The sequence below is a fragment of the Apis cerana genome, linkage group LG14, assembly GCF_029169275.1.
Source record: "Apis cerana isolate GH-2021 linkage group LG14, AcerK_1.0, whole genome shotgun sequence".
Taxonomy (NCBI): Eukaryota; Metazoa; Arthropoda; class Insecta; order Hymenoptera; family Apidae; genus Apis; species Apis cerana.
In genome coordinates, this window is record NC_083865.1 from 6,803,686 (window position 1) to 6,830,324 (window position 26,639).

General features: G+C 35.5%; 1 protein-coding gene across 5 annotated transcripts in view; it reads right to left on the reverse strand.

Moving 5' to 3' along the window:
- LOC108004131 (myosin-IIIb) overlaps nt 1-26,155 on the reverse strand; it is a 28,287-nt gene extending 2,132 nt beyond the window's left edge. Inside the window, exons 1-16 of one of the 5 annotated variants that reach the window (XM_062084378.1) lie at nt 8,687-8,847; nt 7,418-7,752; nt 7,028-7,309; nt 6,108-6,692; nt 5,565-5,956; nt 5,163-5,491; nt 4,208-4,714; nt 3,774-4,060; nt 3,228-3,502; nt 2,491-2,858; nt 2,285-2,389; nt 1,944-2,197; nt 1,359-1,567; nt 1,167-1,247; nt 479-646; nt 203-224 (exon numbers count right to left, since the gene is read on the reverse strand). In XM_062084378.1, the coding sequence (XP_061940362.1) occupies nt 203-224; nt 479-646; nt 1,167-1,247; nt 1,359-1,567; nt 1,944-2,197; nt 2,285-2,389; nt 2,491-2,858; nt 3,228-3,502; nt 3,774-4,060; nt 4,208-4,714; nt 5,163-5,491; nt 5,565-5,956; nt 6,108-6,692; nt 7,028-7,309; nt 7,418-7,752; nt 8,687-8,702 (4,215 nt within the window). In that variant the 5' untranslated portion in view covers nt 8,703-8,847. Of the gene's footprint in view, nt 1-202; nt 225-478; nt 647-1,166; nt 1,248-1,358; nt 1,568-1,943; nt 2,198-2,284; nt 2,390-2,490; nt 2,859-3,227; nt 3,503-3,773; nt 4,061-4,207; nt 4,715-5,162; nt 5,492-5,564; nt 5,957-6,107; nt 6,693-7,027; nt 7,310-7,417; nt 7,753-8,686; nt 8,848-26,019 lie in introns of those variants that run through there. The other 4 variants (XM_062084376.1, XM_062084375.1, XM_062084374.1 and 1 more) reach the window with 4 other exon arrangements.
- Nucleotides 26,156-26,639: the final 484 nt, after the last annotated feature.

Here is a 26,639-nt window from a genome sequence, read left to right on the forward strand (position 1 = left end):
TTATTAGGTTACAAGAGTTCTACAATTGTTCCGTCTTAAATGAATTAAAAGTATGAAAAAGAAAAAAATAATAATCTCGATAATATTTTCTCTCGTATTTACATAAAAAATCTACAAATCAAAAGTATCTAAACGAAATCGAGTCTCACACCTCTATAGGTTGTGAATACGTTCTACAAATGGCGTAAGTTTGTTATTTTACCTGGAAGTTTGCCATGATACCTCTGGCAATGTACAGAAACACAACGAAAGATTAGTAGAACTTATATACTAATCGAATACGATTAATTAAATTCGATATTCCTTATTTGCATGGCGATGCAGTTGCGAAGAAATTGATAAATAAATAAATAACAACAACAACAACAATAATAATAATAATAACGAAAGAAAAGATAATAATCGAAGCGAAGTGTTGGTTTAATTTAAACTCGAAAAAAATTGAACCAAGAAAAAGAAGGAGAAAGTTTCAATTTACCCCACTCTGTTCTGAAAGCTCTCTTGTTGTTGATTCTCGGTTGGATTTGTCAAAGCTTTGTGCCATACATCTGAGAGTTGTTGCTCCGTTGCTATCGCAAAGTCGCCCTGAGCTTCCAAACGTTCTCTCCTCTCGGTGTTCACTTCCAGAATCTGTCCCATTTGATTCCTGAATTCGAAATTAATTCTGTCATTTTCCAATTCCCTATTTGTTTTGCACGCACGCACATCCGTGTGAGCCCATCTATCATCTTATCTATCATCTTCTTAGCCTGAATTTTAAGCTTTATCTAATTTTATAAATTTTGAGGAAAATTCTTTATAAACGTCTTTTTAACTTGAGTTTTAACGCTCGTTGGATTAGGATTCTACGACAACTTTCAAATAACAACTCTTATGAGCGTCTAATAGAGAAGTAAACGAAGGATTCGATTCAAGGATTCAAAGAAAATTGGTACAAACGAGTACTTCTTACAAATGGATATCTAGACACATACTAATTTAGAAATTTCTAAAATACAAGACTATATATTATTCTATGATAAAAAAATCTAATTATCTGATTCGAAATAGAAATTGGAATATATTGGAGGCTAGATTCAAAGTAAGCAAGTTTCACAAATATTCAACTCTTACGAGATAATGGATAAAAAATTAAAGAAATCCGCGAAAATCATCTACGAATATACCTCGTCAATGGATGAATGTCATTTTCTAGCTGTATCAACGGTAAGTCCCAGCCAACTTCTTCGTCTTCGAAGTCCGAACCACTTTCGATGCGAGTGCCAAAAGCATTGGAAAATTGAGCATTCGAATTTCACCATTCACGCGTGATGAGAAACGTTTGTAATCGATCGTTATAAAGCGTTACGTCTATTTACCTGCTCATCTCATCCTTCAAGTCACGATAGTACTTGATCGTCTCCTCCCCCTCCACTTGATTTCCACTTCGATATTGCAGGATGGGCTGCACCATGCCGAATCCTTCCGGCCGCGTGTAATCAGGCGGCGGCTCCTCTATCTCGTTTATCCGTATCCCTGGCTTGTTGTGCCGCAGATTCTTGTGCACTTCTTGATTTTTCATGTGTATCTTTCGTACCGTTCCCATAGCACAATTTAAATATCACGAGGATTGGATTTATTTGGGGTGTCAATATATTCGAGTGGATGGTTTTTTTTTCAATTTAAAAAATTATTATTACGAATTCGTTCATCGAATTAATATCGAACTCGAGGAAATTTTTCTTTTCCGGATTTGGATCTTGTCACGAAGTGAGCAAATAGATCGATGTTTGGAAGGGATTTAAATAATGTAAATTGTATTAAATACGTTTGATTTTACGTTTCTTTTGACGAAGTTCGATGTAAAATAAATCTTGAATCGGGTTTTAATTTTTAAAGAGTCGATTCCGGAGGAGGAATCCAAATATATTAACACCTCGGATTTTAAAATAGATTTTACTCACATTTTGAGAAAATTGTATGAGATCGGCTTGCCTTAATTTGTAATGGATCGGATCATTTACCGATTTCTTCTTCTTCACCTTTTCCTCTTTCTTGTACCATCGTTGAACGATGAACGCCGCTTCTTCGTTCTTCAATCCTTCGCGCAACAACGCGTTATGCGCCTCGAATTTATCGTTGTAATTGTTCAAGATCGTCTTGAACTTCTCTTCCAATTCAGGTCCGAAGCGTTTACGAATCGTGTATCCTCTGAAATCTGAGAAAGGAGAGAAATGTTTTAAATTAATTTTTCGTCAAGTTTTCGTTTTATTGGAGAATTTAAAAAAAAAAAAAATGAAATTACGACTCTGTATTATTGTCGCGGCATTATCCATCTCCGGTTCATTTGATTCCTCTTCGTTTTCGTTCTCCTCTTCCTTTTTAGCTTCCTCTTCCTTTTTCTGTTCCTCTGTGGACAAACATTTTAATTCATATTTGTATTATCCGTTAAATGCACACGATATTAAAAAAATTTGTCTTTGTCTCCTTTAAATAAAATTTTAATTTTACCCAGCATTTTTTGTAGAACAGTTGCTTCCTCCTTCTCGTGTTTCTTTTTCATCTCCTGCAAGAAATGTTTTCTCGACAACCACCCGCGTATGTGACGTTGTAAAGTCACAACGGACACGGCGAACTGCCATTTCTGTTTCTTGAATCTGATCCTGGCGAGCCATCGACGGATGCACGCCTGGACCATGATGATCTTCTTCAATTGTTCCTCGTACATCTTGGATAGGAACTCGACGTGATAATATTTGAGGAAAACTTTCGTTCGACCCAATGCCCATCCGTCCATTTTCAGACGAATCAGAAGTAGCCGACAATTGTCGCGATTAGCTATTACACGTTCGTCGTAGCCGAATGCCAAGAAACAGTATCTGTAAATAAAGATATAATCGATCCATTTAAATATAATCCATCTTTTGCAAATTCGACAAAATTAAAAATAGTAGCAGATTTGAATTTTAATCCAGATATGATCGATTTACTTTTACAATGACTCTTTAACTAAGACACGTACAGTAATTCATTGGATTCTTGAGTCAATTCTCGAACGAGTAACATATTTGAAGTTTGTTTTTAAAATTCGTTCAGAACAGAATGATAATAATGGAACTAGATGTGACAAATTCGATTTGAATTTCAAATCGGTTAACAATGGATCGATCGTTAGATTGATTAAAGTATCGAATTAATCAAATATTTATTTTTTTCTATTATATTTTGACATTCAAGAGTTTGCATACCGTTTCAAAAATTCGTTGAACGGTATCCTATGCGAGAATCCATTCTGTCTGATCCTTATCGTCTCCAACACCCCCGTGTATCTCAATTGCTTCACCACTTTCTCCTTGTCGAAGAAACGCGGGCTCCTCGAGTCGTTCGGCTTTATACATCGTACGAACTGCGGCGATCCGGACACCATCTTCTGCAGCAGGTCCATTAGAGAGTATCGGAAGTAAGTTGCCACGGTTTGCTGGGCTCTGGATTGAGACGCTAGCCCTCGACTCGAGTAACGTTCCTGATGTAAAAAGAAAAGAAAAAGAAGAAGAAAGAATTTATGCAGTTCCATATCGATATAATATTAAAAATCGAAGGAAGTGGCGAAATATTGTAACGAAATCAAAAATGCGATGAAAACATTTCTCATTTCTCTTCAATTCCTGTGGAACAGGAAATTTCAATTGCGTCATCGGGATTAAATAAATTAAAATTGATTTAATTTCTTGGATTGTGAAAACAGAAATTGAAAATAGTTGGATCGGTTGAAAAATATAAAATTTGACAAGTACCTTGGTATTTTGATTCGATTGTGACAATTTCTTGGAATCGGTGTCATGTACAGCTGAATACAAATTGCCGGTCTTCGTGATCGGGCATTGGAACAGGAAACGGACCATGTCGTACTGGGATTGTCTGACGAGCTGGATGACTTCAGGAGGGAGGAAGTTTCTGTTCTTTTCCAGGAACCCTTCCGCTTGGTAAACCACGCGTCCAGCGAAATGGTGGACCGCGAAACAAACCGCGTCCGATTTCGGCCTCACGTAGAACTTCGACTTGATATTGTTGTGAAATTTCTCTGCAACAAATCGTTTATCGATCTCCTCATCGTACATAACAAATTTCTCGGCACATTGAATAATTATTCAAACAAAATCACGAAATCGCGATTATCGAGTTAAATTCATCCGTAAAGATTTAAAAAGCGAGGAATTGCGGAAAGTACCGATCAGAGATTTGTTGGTGGATCTTGGAAATCGGCTCTCCTCGTCCAGCAGAGCGAGTAGCCCCATAGGCTTGCTGAGCAGCATGTCGAGCACGGGCCTGTTGTCCGAGAACTCGACCAGATCGACCGGTATCCCCTCCGCCATGTATTCCTGCTGCTCCCACGTGAAGATATGCTGATTGAAATAATACTGTATCTGCTCGTTGGCTATGTTGATGCACAGTTGCTCGAACGAGTTGCGGGGGAAGTTCTCGAAGCCGAATATGTCGAGGAGGCCGATCGCGAGCGGCTCGTAGCTCGGCGACCGAGTGAAACACAGCAAACAATTGATTTGATTGACCATCCAGTCGAACAATCGGCCGTACAGCCCTTTCGCCATCGCGTCCCTCGCCGCGCAAGCCTCGGCGACTGTATTGTTTCGCGTGATCGTCTCGCCCCTGGTCATAACCGAGTTCGATGTCAATGCCTCCAGAAGATCGCTCTCCTCCACGCCGAGCAATTGCGAGACTGAAACCGTGATAATACACGTTCGATACATTCTCTTCCCTTCTTTTCGAGAATGAAATGAAAGTTGGAATATGATGTTGTGGAAATTTTGGAAGTTTACGTATAAGGTGTTGAGTCTTTTAAGGGATTTCGTCGATTCTGAAAGATGGTGGAAATACGTGGATCGGGGATCGTTGAGTTTAAGTTATCGAAATTCCTTGAATAAGGTAATACTTGGATAATTTCAAGATATAATAATAATAATCGGAAATGAAATGGAAGAAATATATTGGACAGTGTGGAAATTTTGATTTCGTCGTTTATGCAGAGTATTGATATTATTTTTTGCTTAAAAGTAACTTTATTCGAAATTTTCAATGCCCAGCTCCGACTACTCTTTATTTTATCGCTTTCTAGAAATTCGATTTGCGTACATGGCAAAAGAAAGAAAAGGAAGAAACATTTTCACCTGTACGCAAAGGCTCGACGTGAATCACGTGGCTCTTGTTATCGGTGTTATCCTCGCTGGCCACTTCGCCAAACTCGATATCACCGAGATGAAGTATAGCTGCCAGGATACGATACACCGTATCAACCTCCCCGTCTTGAAATCCAAGCAGTTTAAACCCGGCTTTCAACTGTTGGAACTTGTCTATATGCGTTTGAGACGTTTGACAATGGTCGGTCAAGAATCGATGATTCTTTCGAAGATTGAGATCCAAGTGGAATTCAGAGAGGCGGCCGTCCGCCTCCAGGCCATCGTACATGTAATAAAATATATGAAAATTACGCTCCCCTCTGAAACACGAAATCGATTAGTCGATTAAAAATCTATACACATAAACATTGACACAGACTGAGAAAAACTTACTCGGCTTGAGCGACGACTCGAGATTGTTCCAACAGATACACGTATATCCTGGCGCCTGTCACCTTACCGCCTTTGGTCATGGTCAGGTCCAAGTATTTGCCAAATCTGGACGAGTTGGCGTTAATCCCGGTGGTCGCGTTACCAAACGCCTCCATTATCGGATTTATTTGAAGGATCCTCTCCTCCAAGTTCCGATTCGGTGCTTTGCTGAGGTACACCAGTTGTTTCAACAGCAGATTCGCGCTCTCGGTTTTCCCCGCCCCCGACTCGCCGCTGATCACGATCGCTTGATTTTGCCGCTGATGCAACAACGCTTGATACGCGGCGTCGGCCACCGCGAAAATGTGCGGCGGATTGTCGGATCTCGCTTGACCCTTGTACCTCTTTTGCTCCTGTCCAGATTAATTCAAATTCTCGTCACACTCGGGCAATAAGCGAACTCAAAATAAAATTAAAATACACTTTCTCGCTCTCTGATCGAACAGGAAGGGGAGCACATTCTTTCCTCTCGCAAAATAAAAATTTATTTTATTTATTACTCACGATGCCGGTGTACAGTCCCAAACTCGTGAAGGGGTTAACAGCGACGAGTATATCCCCTATATAAGTATATATTTGAGCTTGCTCGTATCTGTGCTGCAACTGGTCGACAATACCGTCCTCCGAGAGCATATCCAAAGCGGCCAAGTCGTCCATGTACATCTTCTCCGCTTTGGCCTTTCGATAAGTCTTCAATTTTCCATGCTTGGTGGTCACCTCGGGCTGCCTGTGCACCCTGCCTTCGACCCTCTGCCGATTGATCTCCCCGCGAAGCTCGTCCCGAATTTTCTCCACCGAAGGCTCGATGTTGATTAACAGGGGATGCTCCTTCAATTCGCTGGCGAACGGCCTGTGCTCCAGATCTTTCACCAAACATTCCGTGATGAAGTCCACCAATTCCGGGGTATGGATGTCCGGATTCTTGAGGGACGGCGGTGGATTTCTAGGGATTTGAAACAGCGCCCTCATGGGATGGAGTTCCGAGAGAGGTGGGTCGCCCTCAGCCAGCTCGATCGCTGTTATTCCAATCGACCATACGTCGCATCGGGAGTCGTACGAGGAATCTAGTTGTTGCTCGCAAGCTATCACCTGTTTTCCCAATTTTATTCAATCGTCATTTCATCCAAATCGATACATACCTAAAATTCTTTCTACTTCTTGCAAAAATTCTATCCGATGTTAGTCTTTTCGTTCTATCTATAGTCTGCATTTTCAAAGATTCCAGAGAAAATAGGGATCGATTGGACAGATTGGAAAGAATAAACGAGAAGAGAAATCGCAATGACATTGTAACAAATCATTCTGATTCTATCTTCGGTTTTCTAAATTCTACTCCTTTACTATAATAATGTATGTGACGTATTTCAACGAGGTAAAAGTTGATCGTATAATTTACTATATCGGATCGCTTGATTGTAGTTTACCTCGGGCGCCATCCAATACGGTGTCCCGACCGAGGTGTTCTTTCTCGCGAGCGTGGCGACGAGGTGAGACGACACGCCAAAATCAACCAGTTTCACGTGGGCATCTTCAGTGAGCAATATATTGTGGCCTTTAACGTCACGGTGCATGCAGTGACGGCTATGCAAATAAATTAACGCCTCGACCGTTTCTCTGAGGATGTAAGCTATTTGGTCGTCCGTTAGGCGTTTTCCTTTCTTCTTCAAGCCTTGGGCCAGGTCGGTCACCGAACCTCCAGTGCACAACTATCGTCGAAATAACATTTTATATATTTTTTTTCTAGTTCCAAAAGAAAGAAATGGAAAGGAAATGGACCAATAATGGTATTTTATTCGAGATTAGAGTGACGATACCTCCATGACGAACCATAATTGGTCCTCCTCCTGAGTAGGCTTCGCTCTTTTCAAGAACAATCCGTAGAAGAGGGGGATATTAGGGTGATGGCTCAGGTCTCTCAGCACCAGATACTCTTCCTCGATTTCCTCCACATTGTCCGCGACGTTCTCCAAAATTTTAATCGCCACTTTCTTCTCGGTTTCGTTGCAGTGTGCGCTGTAAACCGCCCCGTATGTCCCCTCGCCGATCAATTCCTCCAAGATAAAACGATCACCGGGATCTGGTATCACGTCGAAGTTCACGTGTTGACTGAGACCGTGGTACGCCATATTGGTTCCTCCACCGGTCATTTCTGGAATGAAAAAAGAAAAAGGAAAAAATAAACAATAATAGAAAATATCTAAAAATGGGAATTACTAAATGTTATTGATCAAATTGATTATTTATTAATAATAGAATATCGGATGGAATATAATATTTAAAATAGGAGATTATTAAATATTATCATATTGGCACGATGATTATTTAGTATCAGTGAATGGAATATCGAGTGGAATATCTAAAATAGAAAATGGAAATTGTTAAATATTTATATTGACAGTGATTCGATGTTTAATTCGAGTACAAATAGATTTTGGTACAAATTTCAACTATCATCGTTTTATTTATTTAGCAAGGAGAAATTATATTTGAATTATCACTGTGCGCATGAAGAGCGATGGTAATAACATTCCGTATTATGTATTTATCGAGTTTAATAGATGAAGGAAACTTCAACCAAGTGGTGAACTAATTCCTTCCCGTAGAAAGTTGCGGTGAACCGCGAGAAGAAAAGTCGTCACTGTTGTAACTGTTGAAGTCTTGAAATTGAATCTTTTCAAAGCAAATTTCATATATAAATAAATTTCAATAGTATAGATAATTTCTATCCATTTCCATCAAGAAGCAAAATATTAGAAAAATATGGGACGAAGATTATTTATTTCGAATTTTCTAAGCAGCTTACGTAACATATCTTTTTAACGTAATCAAATTTACTCGTTCTTATTGAGTAAAAATTTCAATCGTCCCAAATACGATAGAATAGAAAAAAACGTTGAAATTTTCATCCCCCAACAACGATATTACGAATTTCACCGTCTAAATACACTTTCCCCTATTCGAACCTCCATTCGACGATCGATCACCGTGAGAAAATTTGTGAGAAAAAAAGAATATTCAAAGATCTCTTTCACTCTCTCACTATTTTTCTTTGATTCTTTTTTTTTTTTTTTTTTTCTACTGACCGATTATATCACCCATTTCGTCGTCGTTCACGCTCGAGATTTCGGTGAATCTCGATCCCTCATTTAAGGAAATAAAATGGACGAAAATCACGGGTCGATTACTATGAGTGGAACACTTGTTCACTTGGCCAGGTGTGAAATACGACTGAGTCGCTCGTCTTCTAACCAAATACCTGTTAACTCCCTAATAGGATTAGGGGGTAAGACCGGCGCATTTCTCCTCTTTCTCATCGGAAATAGGTCTCGTAAGAAGGCATCCAGTAAGGCCACGTGTTCTCCTGTCATTTTCATATTATTATTAACTCGATAATAAAAGATCGGGCCGTAGATCGGGATGTATAATATGAATTTAAGCCGTGGAGGAGAATCTTGAAACGAGATATATATTATTACAGTGCTAGCTAATTAACTCTGATTGGATCGGAAAGTAGATTTGGATATTGGATAAGTAGATTTCCTACAAATAGATGGATTTAAATACGTTATTTTTATTGATTTGCGGATACATTATGTTTGGTATTACGTCGTTGAAATTTATTAGAGTTCCTTATAGTAAATATTATTATAATCAATGGATGGGCAAATTTAAATTTTGGCAGATGCAATTGATAAAAAAATTGGAGCGAAGTGAAAATTTTACTTTTCGTATATTATTATAACGTGTATGATTCTTACGATTCTTTGCAATTTTTTTATTGATTTTTGGACATTGAAATTTTCTACAAATGCATAAAATCGATTCTATATTTTATCAAAAGTATCGTATTTAAAATTTTTCTTAATAAATTGCAAATAATCGTGGGTGGATTAATTTTAATTTTTTCGAATTATTATATGCGGTATTTTTTTGATGTTTCCTTAATTGGAAGAAAAAGTGTTAGGGAAAGGATGTGGAACAAGATTAAGTCCGTTCAATTATTAAAACTATGTTTTTTTTGCGTTTCTGCTTTTACAAGGTGTTTAGATAGGATAATAGGTGATTTATGCTGGTAGATGAAGCCGCCCAAGGATCGAAGCCACTCGTGGTTTCGAATGACATTTTGTAACGCGAAATTAAACGAGACATTTATAGTTCACGGATGATATGCAATAATCAATCGACAGAATGATAAAGATGTAACTAACTTTTATCGATCAGAAAATATCGCTCGTGTCTTATCCTTATTCCTTCAAATTTTTATTTTTCATTTTCAATTTCTTTCTTTTCAATATTATCCAACGAAATCTTCTCGATCTTGAAATCTCGAAAGAAAGAATTGAATCGCATCGTATTGTCCAAAATAAAATGTTCACGGTTCGACGAATTCGACGGGGAATTAATCCAAAGCAGAACCCAGACGAACGGATAGAGTTAATATTTCGCGAACACGGACTAAATGGTAAATGGTAACTTTGTTTACGTTAGGCTTTATTCAAAACTTTATTAATTAAAAGATTTATTATAACGTAAATGTAAGTAAAAAAATGCAAGGTGTAACTATCGTGCGATTAAGATTTCCATATTTTGCTTTCAAATGTAAATTCAGAGGAGCGGGGAAAAGATAATTTCATAATCTTGTAAGCGAGCGTGCAGGTGTTAATTATGGTGCATGGCCGCCCGGTCACGTTCAACCGCGTGAAGTGTGTCAAACGCACTGATCTCTCTCTCTCTCTCTCTCTCTCTCTCTCTCTCTCTCTCTCTCTCTCTCTCTCTCTCTCTCTCTCTCTCTCTCTCTCTGCCTCTGTTTGCGTTTGGCATTTATGGAATAACTTGCCTCGCGAATTTCCGATTACGCGTTTTGAACATCGCTCCATTAAATCGTAATGGTAATAACGTTTCACGAAACAACCATGTTTATTTATTTACTTATTTTTAACCGCGTTCCACATTCTTTTCGGCGCGCTCAAGCGAAATCAATTTTTCCTTCGTCTTCTTCCTCTTACATCATGATATAATATAATATAATAATAATAATAATTCGAGAATACTTTTTATTTATTTATTTTTTTTCGAGATTTGAGATAAACTTTATCATCAGAGAGGAGAGAGGAGAATAAATCGAATTTTTGAAAATTCCTAACAAACTTTTAAACGAATTCCTCCATTGGAGATTCTTATTTCCCAAAGGAATACGCGAAGAATTTATTTGCTGAAAACGATAATTAGTGTCTTGGAACACGACGAGGAGAATCCTGTCAATTTCACAGATCGATGATTCCTCTTCCACAAATATCTTGTTTCGAAAGCATTCCACTTATTTTATTCCATCGATCACAGATTATTGTTCTGGATAATCGTAACCTCCCTTTCTCTCTGAAGTGAAAAATATGTACCATTCATCCACGATTTTTTCTTCAATTTTTCTTTCTTCTTTCTTTTTTTTTTCTTTTTTTTTCCCCTCTTTATTACGATTTCACTTTCTAATTCGATCACAGGTATCGATGGTAAACAATAAGCATTGGCCGAGAAGTCACGTGGTGCGATAGGGGTATTAGAGCGAGGAAACCCGACGTGAAATTGGCTTAAAGGCCCACCTCTGTAAAATAATGTCTGTTAGAGCTGCGTCATGATGTCCAATTGCCTTGGACAATACTTGACTGCATCTAATGTGACGCATAAGCCGGCCAAGTAACCAACTTCGTGGCTTCTCTCAGCTGCGATTGGCTATGGAAATTTCATTATTTTAATGATTATCGATCGCAATTGAATCTCTCGTTTAATTTAACGGATCTATTATTATTATCTGTTATTCAGTTTCTGACTGGATGTAAGTTGAGCGCGAATTTTGCATTTGAATTTGCAAAATTTGAGACGAGAGATCAACTCTGTTTGAAGGCGTTGAATCTTCTTGCAATATATTCTTTATGGCAATCTGTGAAATTACGACTGTCGAGAGTATCATGTAATATTCACAGTATAAAGTAGGAAGTGTTTAAAAATTGCTTCGAGCATTTTTTAAATCTATCTCTAGTTGTAAATTAGTTTTATTATATATGGATGTAAAATGTTGTTGCTAGTTTATTAAAGAACTTCGTATGGAACTTCTTAACCTAATTTGAAAATGTTTCTAAGCTCATCCATGCTTATTAAATTATCGGTGTTAAATGTGAAATCTCGTGATATTTTTATCTTGAGCTAATTCACGAAACATCCGCGGTGTATGAAATTTTTAACTTGGAATTTTTAAACTTAGATTGAATTTTTATAACATTATAAAATTTTGATGTTAGATCGGGTAGGTAATTATTTTTCATTCATCAAATTTTGTCATAGGCATTGATAAATTTCTCATAGTTCTCAAATTGTAGAAGCTAAAAAAAATCTTGATTACTTTTAAAATGATTGTGTATTATCATCGTATTTCGCAACAAGAAATCTACGCTAAATTCCTTGTGAAAAACTTCCCCCGTGAAATTCGCGTGAAATTTGAATTACGATTTTAAAACTTTTTGACACACTATCTCGACAACATGAAATTCTCTAATTTATAACAGTTTCAAATTGCACGTTACAAGAGCATTAATTAGAAAATAAATTAATAGGTGGAGAAATTCGTTATTTTTACACAGCGTGATTTAATAGCGGTAGAATGACAAACTGGATACAGTGAAAGGTCAAAGGCTTTTCCAATCACACGTATACACGTCGTTCCGCTGTTTTAATCCTTCCTGAGCGACGGTATGCCTGTAACGGTAGAGTGAGTGGTATCAATGGGCATAGTATCGCTGTGCAATGTTTAAACCATGTACTAGAGCCTACCGTTACGAACAATAGTCTGTGAACTGGATCTCTATGTTAATTGTTTCAAATGTAATCTGTTTTTACGGAAGAGTTAAAGATCTCACGATTATTGTGTAAATATATACAATTGTGTATACGTAACGTTCTACTTCATTCGATAGGTAGAATTATTAAACGGAGCTCTCTTTCGGTACGCGTTTGACTTAATAGTAAATTTAGATATTTATCAACAGCATTAAGATATTTTAAAATTACAAACGCTACTGGTTTCTTTATGTTGCATAAAATAATTTATCGATTGAATTCTCTTCGTTAGAAATTCGTTCCGTTACACTATTATATTTTCAATATCGAGTTTCTGATTATTATTAATATTTTTCTCAATGTCTGACCGCAATTTGTGCTTATGGCTTATTCAAACACCATGACCAAGTAACGGTATGGTGTGTGCCATTGATAGCGTTGAACGTTACACATCTCTTTCACAATATCACAAACTCATCGCTCGTATCGATAATACGTATCATTTATAGATCATTTAAGTCGATGACTATTATGTTGTGAAGTACAAAATTGCATTAAACCCATCACTCGTAACACGCAACGTCAGAATAGATCTTTTAAATCGATTTAAACCCATCATTTCCATACAACGTATATCGGTATCCATAGATCCCTTCAAATCAATAACTACACAATCGTTGGAAGTGGAATGTTCCAACACTTGCGTCCACTTAAACCCATCACTCGCACACACACGTTTCAATATATAGACCTTTTAAATCGATAGAAGTAATGCCATCGACTTAAACCCATCACTCGCATCGACGCACACATCGACGCAACATTTCGACATCTATAAATCCTTTAAACCGATGATTACACAATACTGAAAATTGTACATTGCACGAGCCATCGATTTAAACCCATCATTTGCATGCATCGCAACCTATATCAGCATCCATAGATCCCTTAAATCAATAACTATACAATTGTTGGAAGTGGAACGTTCCAACACTTGCATCCACTTGAACCCATTACTTGGATCGATTCACATCGTTATCTATAAACCATTTAAATCGATGACTGCACAATGCTGGAGAAACGGTTCCAGCATTTGCGCGAGGCATCGACTTAAACCCATCGCTTGCCATCGATGATCGATGCCACGCATCGCAACATGCATCAGCGTCTGTAGGTCGCTCTCCAACTCGCGAAACACTGTATTTCTCGGCTACCGGAATTAATATCTTCGTTCTACTGTCGGCAAACAAACGCGGTATCGATTTCGAGGAAGCGCGATCCAATTTTGCTTGGACCGAGGGAGGGGGAGGGGGAGGGAGAGGGAAAAATCAAACCGCATAAAAAGAGCTTTATGCGGAAAGCAAAGTCGGTCACGGATCGGTTTTGCGGAGTCTGGGCGGTTTAAACCGCGCCGTGGAGAAATTTTGCAGTTGATTTGAACCGTCGCTTACGCCTGTGATAAATGATACTTGCCGGCATCCAGAGTTTACGTACGTCGTTATCCGACTCTGTCAATCGGTAATGATGGGATAACTTGTCACTTCGAGTCGGAGGCTGTCTGTTGGAATTCTTATAACTTATTATGCGTTAGCATTTATATAGCTTGTTTAATGGCCTGTGTCGTTTTTGTTATTAATAAGTTGTTATAGCTTGTGATTTCTTCTTCTTCTTCAACTGTCGTTTGGAAATTAATTTTTCAACGGCCAGGAAAGAAACTCTCGCTTTATTAAACGTTTGCAATAAAGACTTATATACTTTTGCAATGTTTTCGTGAAAAAAATATCGTGATGAATCGTGTTTGAAACAGTTAATTGATACGATGTCACGAATCGATTAATTTACAAATAATTATTTATAAATTTAATTATACGTTTGAACGATTTCGAATCGATTTAAAAAATTCCAGAAATTATAATTTAATCTTCAATATTAATTCTTCACGAAGAAGTAAAAGAAGAGAGAGAGAGACAGAGAAAAAGGTTAAAATCAAAGTTTCAAAATTGATTTTCGCGAATTTTAAAATCAGATTTCGATCCATCTGAATTTGTTTTTTTTTTCAGTTATTTATTTATTCTCGCGAGAATTCACATCGACAATGACATCGATAAAAATGTAAACGGTTAAAAATTGCAGCCGACACGAATTGACACAACGTGTCACGATAACTTCGCGTATTTTGCTTCTCACACTTCCGCAATCCATCTCTCGATTCATACGTGTCACGCTACTAAGAATTACAATTGAACTTGTCACGTTTTCGACTCGCGAGAGGATGGTGGTTTCGCGATTAGACAAAAGCATTTTTGATATTTTGATGATGACGATTCGAAACCTTTTGTCGAAGCGCGAGAAAATTTATTCGCGTTTTATATTCGTAAAAGAAAAAAAAAAAGAAATGTTTATTGATATTAACTTTCATAGATTTGGTATTTTAAATTTGCATATCTTTCAAGCAAAAATATTGAAATAATTGAGATAACTTTCAAACTTCAAAAATAACCGTGACTCATTGACGAGTTGAACACGTTTAAAACGTAAAAAGTAAAATAGATTACTTAATCTAAATCATCATTACGTGACTGTTGGAAAAACATATTTGCACAGTGTTTTAGAAGACGCACAGAATTCGCTTCGTTTCGATGCCACCTGTGACTCCGTAAAAGTGTGCTAATTCCACGATAATGCGAAGCCCTACTTTCCAACCTTTGACCACAGTTTGCTTTCATACTCGTTACGCTCGAATGTACCCGTTGTATTCTTTTTTCTCCTTTTTTCTTTCTTTCTTTTTTTTGAATTAATTGTAACAGAACAGAGAATTATTTTTTTTATTTTTCAGAGATGTTTGGAACCATTTCCAAATATTACAAATTTTTCGTTACGTCGATTTGTGACGAGCATTTTACTTTTTGTAAACAAAAGTAACGGTTTATTATTCTCATTTTCTTCGATATCGAATTCAACCGTTTCTGCGAAAGTCTGCAATGGGAAAAATTCAGATAGGAAAGTATTCGCATTCGTCAATTCGTTCGATGAAATTCTTACCTTGCAGAAGAACAGAATTTTAATTTTCTTTTTTCTTCTTATTCCAGGCAAAAGCGTTATTTATCATCACACGAGCTGCGCAATTTTTTAAATAAGAAATAATAAGAGATTTGATTCGTTATAATGATTAAAGTCGATAATTAATGTCGAAAGCGAGAAAATTTCCGAGCGCGTTATTACGGTTAATGATTAACAGGAAGCTTCTCTGGTTCTCGCGGTAATCTTTCGCTCGGAAATCGTGCTTAACGAATTCGCACAACAACACCGTTTGTGATGTAAAAATGTAAGAATTCTCACGAGAAGTAACGTCGTTTCCTTCCTTGAAAAAAAATGTTACCATTGCGTAAATTTTCATGGATTGTGTATTAGAAATTTAAGAAAACAAAAAAAAAAAAAAAAAAAAAAAAAAGAAAAATATGGACGTATTAGTTAACCGTTACAAAATTCGAGCAATGTAACAGTTACCACTCGATTTCCTCGATTTTTTCTTTTTTTTTTAAAATCGATAGAGATATGCTAAGACGCTTGGTACATTCTATATCCACTGATAACCGATCCCCCGTACGTTATCAGATTCACGATACACCGGTTTTAAAATGTTATTGGAGAAGGGACACGACATCGATACACGATACACTTCATTGAATTACACTTAATACCGAATGTCGTTCGATTCTATCGAGTAAAATGCAACCCTGTATCTCGGATAGCCTACATATTTCTAATTAATTTTATCCACTGCACCTTGCATATTGCTCGAATTTCACTCGAGCGTAAAGTTTAACATCGATTTAACAACGACATCTTCCAAGAAGACGTAACAAATTTTATTATTATATTTTTTTTTTTTAATTCGTGATCAATACCAAAACTTCAATCGGTCTTGGAAAGGCGAAGCGGAACGCTCCTTCCGATTTTTACGCGTAAAATAACCTCTCTCCCTCCCCCTTTCGAATATCAGTATGCAACCAGGGCAACTGTGAAAAGTTTCGAACAAAACCTCGATAAAATTTATAGACGTTGCATCTGCATCGATCGAGGGGAAAGAAAAAGAAAAAAAACAGAAAAAAATAGAAAAAGCATCTCGCAAACGCAAGAAAAAAAGAAAAGAAAAAAAAGATTTCACGAGAAACGGCGTTATGGCGAATTATTCGCGGGCGTTTTTTCAATGGCGTTTTGCCATACAGCGATAATCAGACCGTCCAGAATACTTGGCAATTGGCGATTCAACGAGCCATTGCTCGGCCGTAGAGAGACTCCTTTAAGGAGGTGAACGGAAGGCAGAGAGACGTGCACAATTTCTTTTAACGATCGAAATTTCCAAACGAACCACGAAGCATCGCTCTATTACGCGCGAATTGGCGTGCTGAGAAAATTCAATTAACCGAACTTCTCTCGATTAACCACTCGAAAATAGCTGTAAAATCCAAATTTTTTTTTTTTTCTAAAGGCTTAAGAAATTCGAACATACGAATTTGAATTATTTTTACGAAAATGGAAAAAAATCTCCACGAGAGATAATTTTTTTAAATCCTCGATAATTCAATAGGAATTCATCTAACTCGAAAATATTGCTGATATTTTCTTTAATTTTCACAATAATTGAATAGGAATCTATCTGCAATTTAGGAATCTCAATCTCATGAAATGATGGCATCGAATTTTCCTTCTTCGTTTTACTCACTTCTTCTTACGAATAACATTTCTTTAAAATTTCATGAGAGTTATCAAGATTCGATCGTCACGAACTGACACATAAATATATGTATAGTTTTCCATGATTTAACAATTTTCACAATTTCGAAAATTTGGTTATAGTGAGAGTTATTCGACCAAACTGACATAAACTATATACTTTTCCATCAAGTTTAATAGAATTTCGTGGATATAGGATTTGACAATTTTCACAATTTCAAAAATTTGACCACAGTTTTCCTCGGATATCACGAAGTGTGAAATAAATTGCGCAATGCACTTCCCGCAGCAAAGAGTTTGTACCTGATAATTAGTACTTGTTTTTTTAATAACCCGATGAATGCAATCGGGACAGCTTTGTATGGAAATGAGAAACGGCCCACGTTTATTTAAGTGTGTAGGTTCCGAACAATGTCAGGGAATAGATCAGAGGATTCACAGATAAGCCAGACAATACATCCCTCGACAGACTCTCTTTAACGCTTCCTCGTTCGATTCAACCACTACTTTTCATTATATTTCATTCGATGATCCAACTGCCATATACTACCACAAACTTTACTATCTAATTAATTTCAATCTCTTGGTTAACTTCTGATAACCAATTCCTTTTTTTTCTTTCTTCTTTCTCTTTTTCTTTGAATAAGAGAAACGTGTGTTATGCATTTGATCCCAGGGGAAATCCTTTGGAAAGAAAGTTGGTTCGATTGGTTATTTCTGACGAACAGAATCAGAGAAATAAGTGTGGCTGTTTGAGTGTTTTAGATTTGTAAATAAGATCGTATGGATATTTGGAGTGTTATAATTAAATCTTTATTTTTTTTAGATTAATCCCAATGAAAATATGGCAATTTTTTTGTATACTTTGAAATCTTGTACTTTCATTATTTACATCCATCAGAAAATTGAAACAAGAAAATATTTTTCGAATAAATATTCCTTCGATATTCTTATTTGAAAATATTAATTTCTCTTCTTCTCTTTCTTTCTTTTTTTTTTTTTTAAATGTAGATTTAGATTCCTTCAGAATTTTATACAGGTATATTACTTACTTCGAAATCTTATAATATTATCCATCAGAAAATTGAAACAAGAAAATATTTTTCGAATAAATATTTCGATCCTTCGATATTCTTATTTAAAAATATTAATTCCTCTTCTTCTGTTTCTTTTTTCTTTTTCAAATATAGATTTAGATTCCTTTAGAATCTCATCTAGATATATTACTTAAATATTTTTACTTAAACATACTTTGATTTCTCAAGAATCAATCAAAAAATCGTAGATCTCTAGAGAATATCCACAATCTTGTACAAATATTCCCTACGGCGCGTAGATGAAAGAGAAAAGGAATGGAGCGACAAGAGAAGGGAAAAGAAAAATGCAACAGGTGTGTTTCCAAATGTTAAGATGATCTACTCGCATGTGTCGTATCTATCTCACGTTTTTCGCAACAGTTGATCGTATTAGTACCTGTTGCGTGGAAAATATTTGATCTTCGTCGTCTCTATTTTTTTTTATTCGATAAAAAAAAGAAAAAAAACGCGCACGAGATTGCATGACCGAATTCTTTCTCGAAATACCCGACAAGCGATGCGGTGATCATGATATTACTTCGTTGCCGTGATCCCGAGATCGTTGGAAAGACGTAATGAAATGGCAAAAGAGCCGCTGACGTGATCCTTGTACTTTGCTACAGAAGATCACGTGAATACATTGAAAGTAGTTAAATAGCAATTTCAATGGTCAAGGTTTCAACAGCAGCTTGTTATTTTCTCAATGGAGGAAAATATTGGTAACGAATTTTTACGAGTACGGTTTCCTTTTAATGTTAAAAAATAAATAAACGAACGAATGGATAAATAAGAGGAATTATTACAACTCGAAGAAAGGGTAGAAAAATAGAAATAGAGAAAAATGAAAGATATAATGAGAGATTTTTAAGAAAGCGAGATTAAATATTTGAAGTTGAATCATTAAATTTCAATGAATTGTATAAAGTTCCTGGTATCGTTGGTAAAGATGGTACACCTTATTAAAAGAATAATTTTAACAGGTACGAAATGAAATGTAATTACGAGATGTGGACAACGACAATTGCACTAACAACCAAGGAAAGTAGTTTGCAAGATATAATTAAGTGCGGAAAGAAAGTCAAACCGCGTGGACGAGCCACGGGAAGATTCAGAGCCGAACGACGAAACGACGTTTCATAGATCATTGATCTATCCGGTTATTTAGCGCGAGAATAGTAAAATGGAAAAAATTTTTTCCTCGCATCTTATTTCTCTTTGTTTCGTTTCTCTTTTTTTTTTTATATATATATCCGTCAAATATTAATATCACGAATAAAAATAATAATTATCCACCTTATTAAACGTAGATTTATTCAAATATTAATTTGTTATGACAATCTCGAGTAGAGGCAGTCCTTTGTCCCCTTGAAAAAAAGAAGAAAACGCATGAATTTCAAATAACGATCATTGTTAAAGGGGACAATGCATTTTTCCATACGAATAATAAATTCCGAACGGAATGTGCATTCCTTTTTCATTGACAGGATTATACGATCGTGTGTTCATGTAAATCGCGAGAGTAGAAATGCCTGAACGAGCATCGCGTTTGAATTTCACTTTTGTTTTAGATTTTTTTTTCTTTCTTTTTTTTTTTTTTGTGAAAGAAATTTTCCAAGATTGAACCGTTCGTTTTTCATCATTTCGCACGATGCGAAGATTAAAAATACGTTTACCTTTCACGTTTCGTTTTCAATCGAGTTCGAATTACTCTGAATTAATCGATCTTTATTCCGATTTATAGATTTTATAAGGCTATAAAAAAAAAAATACTTGGGTATTCGTTCGTTATTGTTCTTTGTCAACCGTGAAGTTGATCGCTTGGATTCTTATTAGAAATTTTACACTTCACGGTACACCCCACGACGAGTAAAAGTTATATGCTTTTACTCGAAGAAATCGGTTTTATTTTATTGATTATTAAAATACATTTATACGTATTAATTTTTTTTAAAGTTTCATTTAACATTCCTTCCCATTACTTTTCTAAAATCACGTAATAATTTCTACATTTAATAAAATATTCAATTTAGGATTTCTAATATACCGATGATTTATGCACTGTACACTTTTTATTCACCGTGCGTTATTTAACGATATTTCGTCCGGTTTTTGTTTATTATGAAGAGATAGAACAGTCAGAGAAATTGGTATCTCTCTGTACCAAGCGACGTGAAGTAAGAAAGGAAAGAGAGCAATAAAAAGCGATAGTCAGAATTGGTGAAAGTTATTAGATCGTTATTCAGACATTCGTCACGATCTTGTGAATCGAAACCACCCAACAAATCGTATAGAACGATTCACTTTCTTTCTAATTAGTTTAGAAAAAGTTGAAGAGATTTTACCCACGTTTATTATACACCGATAATTTATGACATTAAAATAATCCACATGAGACAATTACTATATTTCTTTCGTTCTTCGTTTATCCGCCTCGAATAAAAAGAACGACAGATATTTCGACAAAAGTTTTAAATTAACATATATTATCAAAAATTTTAAATTTCTTCTACACGCAAACAGTAATTTCGATAAATTTATCGCGAAACGATCTCTCGATGTTATGTTATGTAATTCCTAACCTAACTTTTGATCAAGTTTTTTGATGATAGTTTAGATATTTAAAAAAAAATGGAATTAATCAACTGCGTTAATCATTGGAATCAATTTTAACTCCGAGAAAAATAAAATATTTTAATGTGGTGTAAATAATAATAATGATAATAATGATAATAATAATAATAATTAAATCAACGATGGAAAAATTGGACGAGGCAAGATTAAACTTGAATTCCAAGAAAATGTGCTTTCTTCCTTGTCAGTTACTTCTCGAAATGAGCGTGTAATTAACGACAATTAGAAGGAAACCTGGCAGTGAAAGAAATTCTGCTGCGAAAGTGACTTTTCTGTTACGAAACACTGGTATATATTAAAACGTATATTTCGTTTTAATTCAACGCATCTGCTAGAAAGAATTAGAGAAAAAGATGCATATATAATCCTAATGGATTTATAATCCGTGAACGATGATGATTCTCATCTCATTTGCATTTGTGTTTCGATGATCTTATTAAATCGCTACACGCGACACGTTATTTTTCCAAATCACGCGAATATCTGATTTAGGTGTCGATCATGGAGGAAGTGGAAACGCGTTTCCTGAATGCAAAAAAAAGAAAAAAAAAAGAATTAACGTAATAGGATGCAACGTCGCGGTGTGTTGCACCTAATTAGATTTATCATTTTTCCTTTTTTTTCGCTTAGGGAATGTCGCATAAAATTGCGAAATCTTTTTTTTTTGCAAGAGTTGCAAATGTAACGTTGCAATGCAGATATTTCCATAAGAATAACGTACGAGATATACATTTTTTTTTTTTAAATCGATCGCTTACGATCAATTATTACTATAATTTTTGAAAGTACGCGTGCATTGATAGATTATTGAAATTAATGAAACGAACAATTTCTCTCGTGTAAAAAAATAATTTTTTTACGATGTTAATCGAACATTTCTTGGAATCTTTGCACGATATACATAATTATAAAATTTAGCCAATTATCGGGCAAACCTGAAATTATAAAGATCGTTTAATAAAATTTAATTACGGATTGAAAGAGATCCAATAAAGATATCGTAATATAAATTTCGATCGAAATCAATTTTTCAGGGAAAGTATTGGAGGAGAAAGGCATGTAGTGAATATAAAAGAAGAAAAGAAAATGTTTCTACACTTGTCAAAAAAATAATTCGACGTGTATCGAACCAATTCCATGCTTTCCCTTACGTAATAAATTCTCCCGTTTCTAATCATGATTTGCGCGTATGCTTTCTGCAATAATTTTCACGTAATCAATGATGAATAATCACATTCTTACAAAAGAGACGTAACGGTCATCGTTCCATCGTAAACGATCATTCATCTCTGTATACAGTACTGTTTACTCGGTAAATAACCGTTCATTCAAACGCGAAAATTTCACATAATGCTTAATGCATAAAACTTATCGTTTCCAGTAAATTTATTCCTTATTTTTTTTTTTAATTATCTTTTCGTTAAAATATTCTTTTCAATCGTAAATAATATCTCTATTTCATTTCTTTTTTCACGAAAAATCTTCTGGAAAGGATTTCAAGCGAGTTTATTTGCATCACGTTTGTCATTTGTTAATTTATTAGCTAACGCGATTATTGCTTAAACGTGATTATTTTAGTCCTGTAATGGTGCAACACGTGCGAGTTAACGGTATCTTTATACGCGTCGTGTCAATCTTGAAAAAATGTGAAGTGCCATAATGGACTCGTGCAACCAAGAGTATTACAAATTACGAGTTATTAAATATTATACAAATATCTTGGCTGTGGTTAAATTATTTTATCACGCAGATTGTTAATACGATTATGAATTAAATCCAAGAAAAATCTCGTTAACTTCTCCAACGATAATTGTATTAATATAATTCCTATTTTCGCTTTTTTTCAATTTTTCGACTTTTTTTTTGTTTTTTACGCGCGAAAGTCGAGATAATTCCAGATTACAGGAATTTTAATCGTTGTTAAATAACGGATATATTTCTTACGATGATGGACTTTCTCGGTCAGCGAATGAGAATTAAAAAATTCCAAATTTTTATTTCGATAGCAAAGTAATTATCGTCATCGAATTAAGTTCAACGATATTTCATTATCTCTTTTGAATAATACCAGAACTATTTTCCTTCGATTTTTCCGATTGCTTTTCTTCCTTTTTATACGCAAGCGAATCTCGAGTAATATCAATACTTCTTATTTTCCAAATATTCTTTTTTCTCCGTTTACGCGTAAAAGATGAAATTCTTAAGATAACGATCCACTTTCTCGAACGAAAATTAGAAACGATTAAAAATATATTCATTTTTCCTTCGTTTGCTCAACTCAACGGACGAAATTCTAGGTTACGACCCTAATGCATGCGAAACAACGGATGCATTTCTGAAATGAGCGAGTCCAGGGTGTGGTGTTTGGAAAGCACATTTATTCCCTGATGATTCACGCAAAGTTGTGCGCCCGATTTATAACTGGTTCCATTGGTTATTCCCATTTTTGTAACGCGCGTAGATATCGAATGCTGGTGCAGGAACACTCCTTGCAACAGCGAGCCTTGCCCAGTCTTTCCACCTTTCTCTATATAATATTCCGCGATATATTCCTTCCTCTCTCCCTCCTCTCCTCGTCTCTGGCCAAAGATCGTACTTGACCTTTCGTTTAAGATCGTTGGTTCAAGGTACAGCCTGTTTCCTTGCAACGTGTTTAATGTTTGCTTTAGAGAGAAAAAGAGGGAGCGAGAGGACGAGTAACAACACGATGTGCCTTGTCTCGAATCGTTTCGAATCTGATAAATATTTAGAAGATTTTGAAACGATCCGGATGATTCGAGGATATCAATTATTTGAGATCGATATCGATAAAAATTATGATTTTTATATCAGGGAGGTAAGCGATTTATTTCGATCGACGAATAATTAAAATTGATGAACTTATTCGTGGAAATAATATTTAAGTATTTAGCAGATTTTTGAAACGATGATGCGAGTTTGTTCGATCCAGACCGATTCATATCTCGAAACGATGATTCAAGAATAATTGTTTGAAATTGATATTGATAAAAATTGTAATTATTCTGTACTAGGCTGAGTTAATTATTGCATCGATAAGTAATTTATTTCAATCGATGTTACGTTGCTCGTTTGTTAGTAATTAAAATTGAAGAATTTATTCGAAACAAACGCATTATTTGTAAATTCCTCGAATAAAATTCGGGTTAAATATCAAACAAATATTATCACATTAAGTAAACTATGTGCATATTAGGAAATCGAATTGCGTATTATTTTTATCGAAATTAATTAAGTAATCGTAGTAAATAATTTATTAATTAATTCACTTCAATACAATTATTTAAATAAAACAGATTATCTTTCAAATAATATAAAATTTAAAAATTCGTCGAGAAAAACGGCCTACGTTGATTTATTTTTTTCTTTTTCTTTTTTATATATCGTGAACTGTGATATTGTATCTAAATTGAGCGTAGAATATTCCGATTCATATCTTTTTAATTTCGACGATTGGAGCGTACGTGTAATGGTGTGGTTTAAAAATGATCCACTTTGTCGACCGATGTTATTTCAACGATCATTGATCAATGATACGGCTGATTTAATAATAGTAATGGATAGTTGGTATATCGATACATCTATTGTGTAGCTTGCAAAATAAATTACATTACATCGAGTGCATTTCAAATATTTTGATCGAACTCGTTTTTTTTATAGAGAAAACAAATAAAATTGTATAATATTTCACGTATTCGTATATTTCTTCATTTATTATCACTCGATAAATTAATATTTTTACGAATCGTGATTCGTTTTATCAATCGTTTTGGTTACAAGTAATCCCAACGATTGTCTTACCGATTTCGAAGCTTATCTTAAGTTTTAAAATTTTTTATCAAATACTCATCAAAATAGATATTTCTTTCCAAACAGAAATATCTTCTAGTCTGTTCATAAAATTTATCAAAATGTTATTATCCAATCTTAAAACAAAAAAAAGTATATTGCATATTAAAATATTAAATATTTTCCCTAAGAATGATCGTAACAAAAGATCGAACTAACAAACTAAAATAAAAATATATAACATTCGAAATACTTTCCTCGATCCATTATACAAATCATTAACGCATTAGCGATAAATAATAATATAATAACGAGATGTTGTGAGATAATGAAATAAAAAAACGAACAAAATAAATAAATAAACGAATAAGATATACAAAGAAATTACGAAATTTCTTCACGGTTGATGACACGAGCAAACGTTTCAGTTTGTAGCTCGCTTTTAATTGACGTGTGTTTTCGAATAAACGCGAGATATTGTTACGTGGCGTGCTAAAAGGCGTTTTTTTCCAAGAGCATTCGTCATGCTATAATATTTAGACGATTATTACATTTAATGAAAGCGTTAGAATTACAAATAAACCAGATGAATGAATACCGAAACACGTTCCGTGATACAACCGCATCGCCAAGTGACTTAATTGTCATGTAGCCGGTTGAAATGCAAACATCACAAATCGTGTGTGTACGTGTGTGTGCGTGTGTGTGTCTATACGCGTTTGTATGCGATAGATCGAGCCTTGTGCATAATGCAACAGTGGGAATGCTGTATATGTAACACGACAGAACTCGCATTATTTTAAGCAGATCACGTGCACTCTGCAAGACCGGATCCCGATTGTTTACTTATTTGTACACGTACAATGTTTTGGAGTATATCTTGGAGAATGCATCGGAAAATATGAATGCCGGGAATAATTAAATTTGAAGCTTCCTCCTCCTCGAACAAAAATTTCCTAAGCAGAATTGTCAATTCGTCGATTCGTGGATGAATAATTTTTTTCTACCTCATAATCTCATTCTCTTGCAGAAAAAGAAATTGAAAAAATGTATATACAATTCACTCTCCATACAAACTGTGCGATAATTGAAAAATATTAATACCTGATTATGGAAATACAATATTCCTTCCATTCTTAAATCCTTTCCATTTAAAAACTTAAAAGAACACGCGGTTTCAAAGATTAGACAGATCCAAAATCCCTTTGCAGATAAAAATTCTCGCAAGATCTTCAACACTCTCCAATTTACCCGATCGAAAGGAAATAATCTTTCTATATACAACTATTGGCAGTTCATAGCTAAAACGATTAACAATGTTTCAGGTTGTCGCTTACCCGGACCATGGATCGAAACACGAGGCTCCCTCCGGCTCGTAGAAGAAGAAGAATAAGAGGAAGAAGAAGACTCACGTGAGCATGACCGATCACGGAATTCGAGACGAGTGGTCGACGCGAAAAGACGGGGAAAGAGGAGAACAGGGGAACCAAGTTTGGGAGGTAAGTCGACGGCACTTTGCCTCACCGTGGCTGTCTAACCGGTACTGTACGCTCGAGACGATTCAGAAAGGATCGGCGAGCAGGGCACGCGAGCGCTGCCTCTGTCTTCGACCGATGCTACACGGGAATCACGCTGGTGCCCCCCTCCTTCCGCCATTTTATTCCTTTCCTCTTTGCACGATGCGCTGCTCCGTTATACTTCTTCCGCTTACGTTTATGCTTTTATCCGATCGTACGATCGACAGGAGATGCACGTTTTCTGTTTTCGAAAAATTCCCATAATTAATTTTCAATCGCGTCGTCGTCTTCATACGATTTTGGTTAATCGAATTATTACTAGGAAGAAGGAGATATGTGTGTGTATATAATGCTTTAATTTTTGATTTATGATCGATTTGGAGAATTATTTGTCTCTCTATTTAATTTTGTTTCGAAGTGAAGGAACTGGAAAGGCAAAT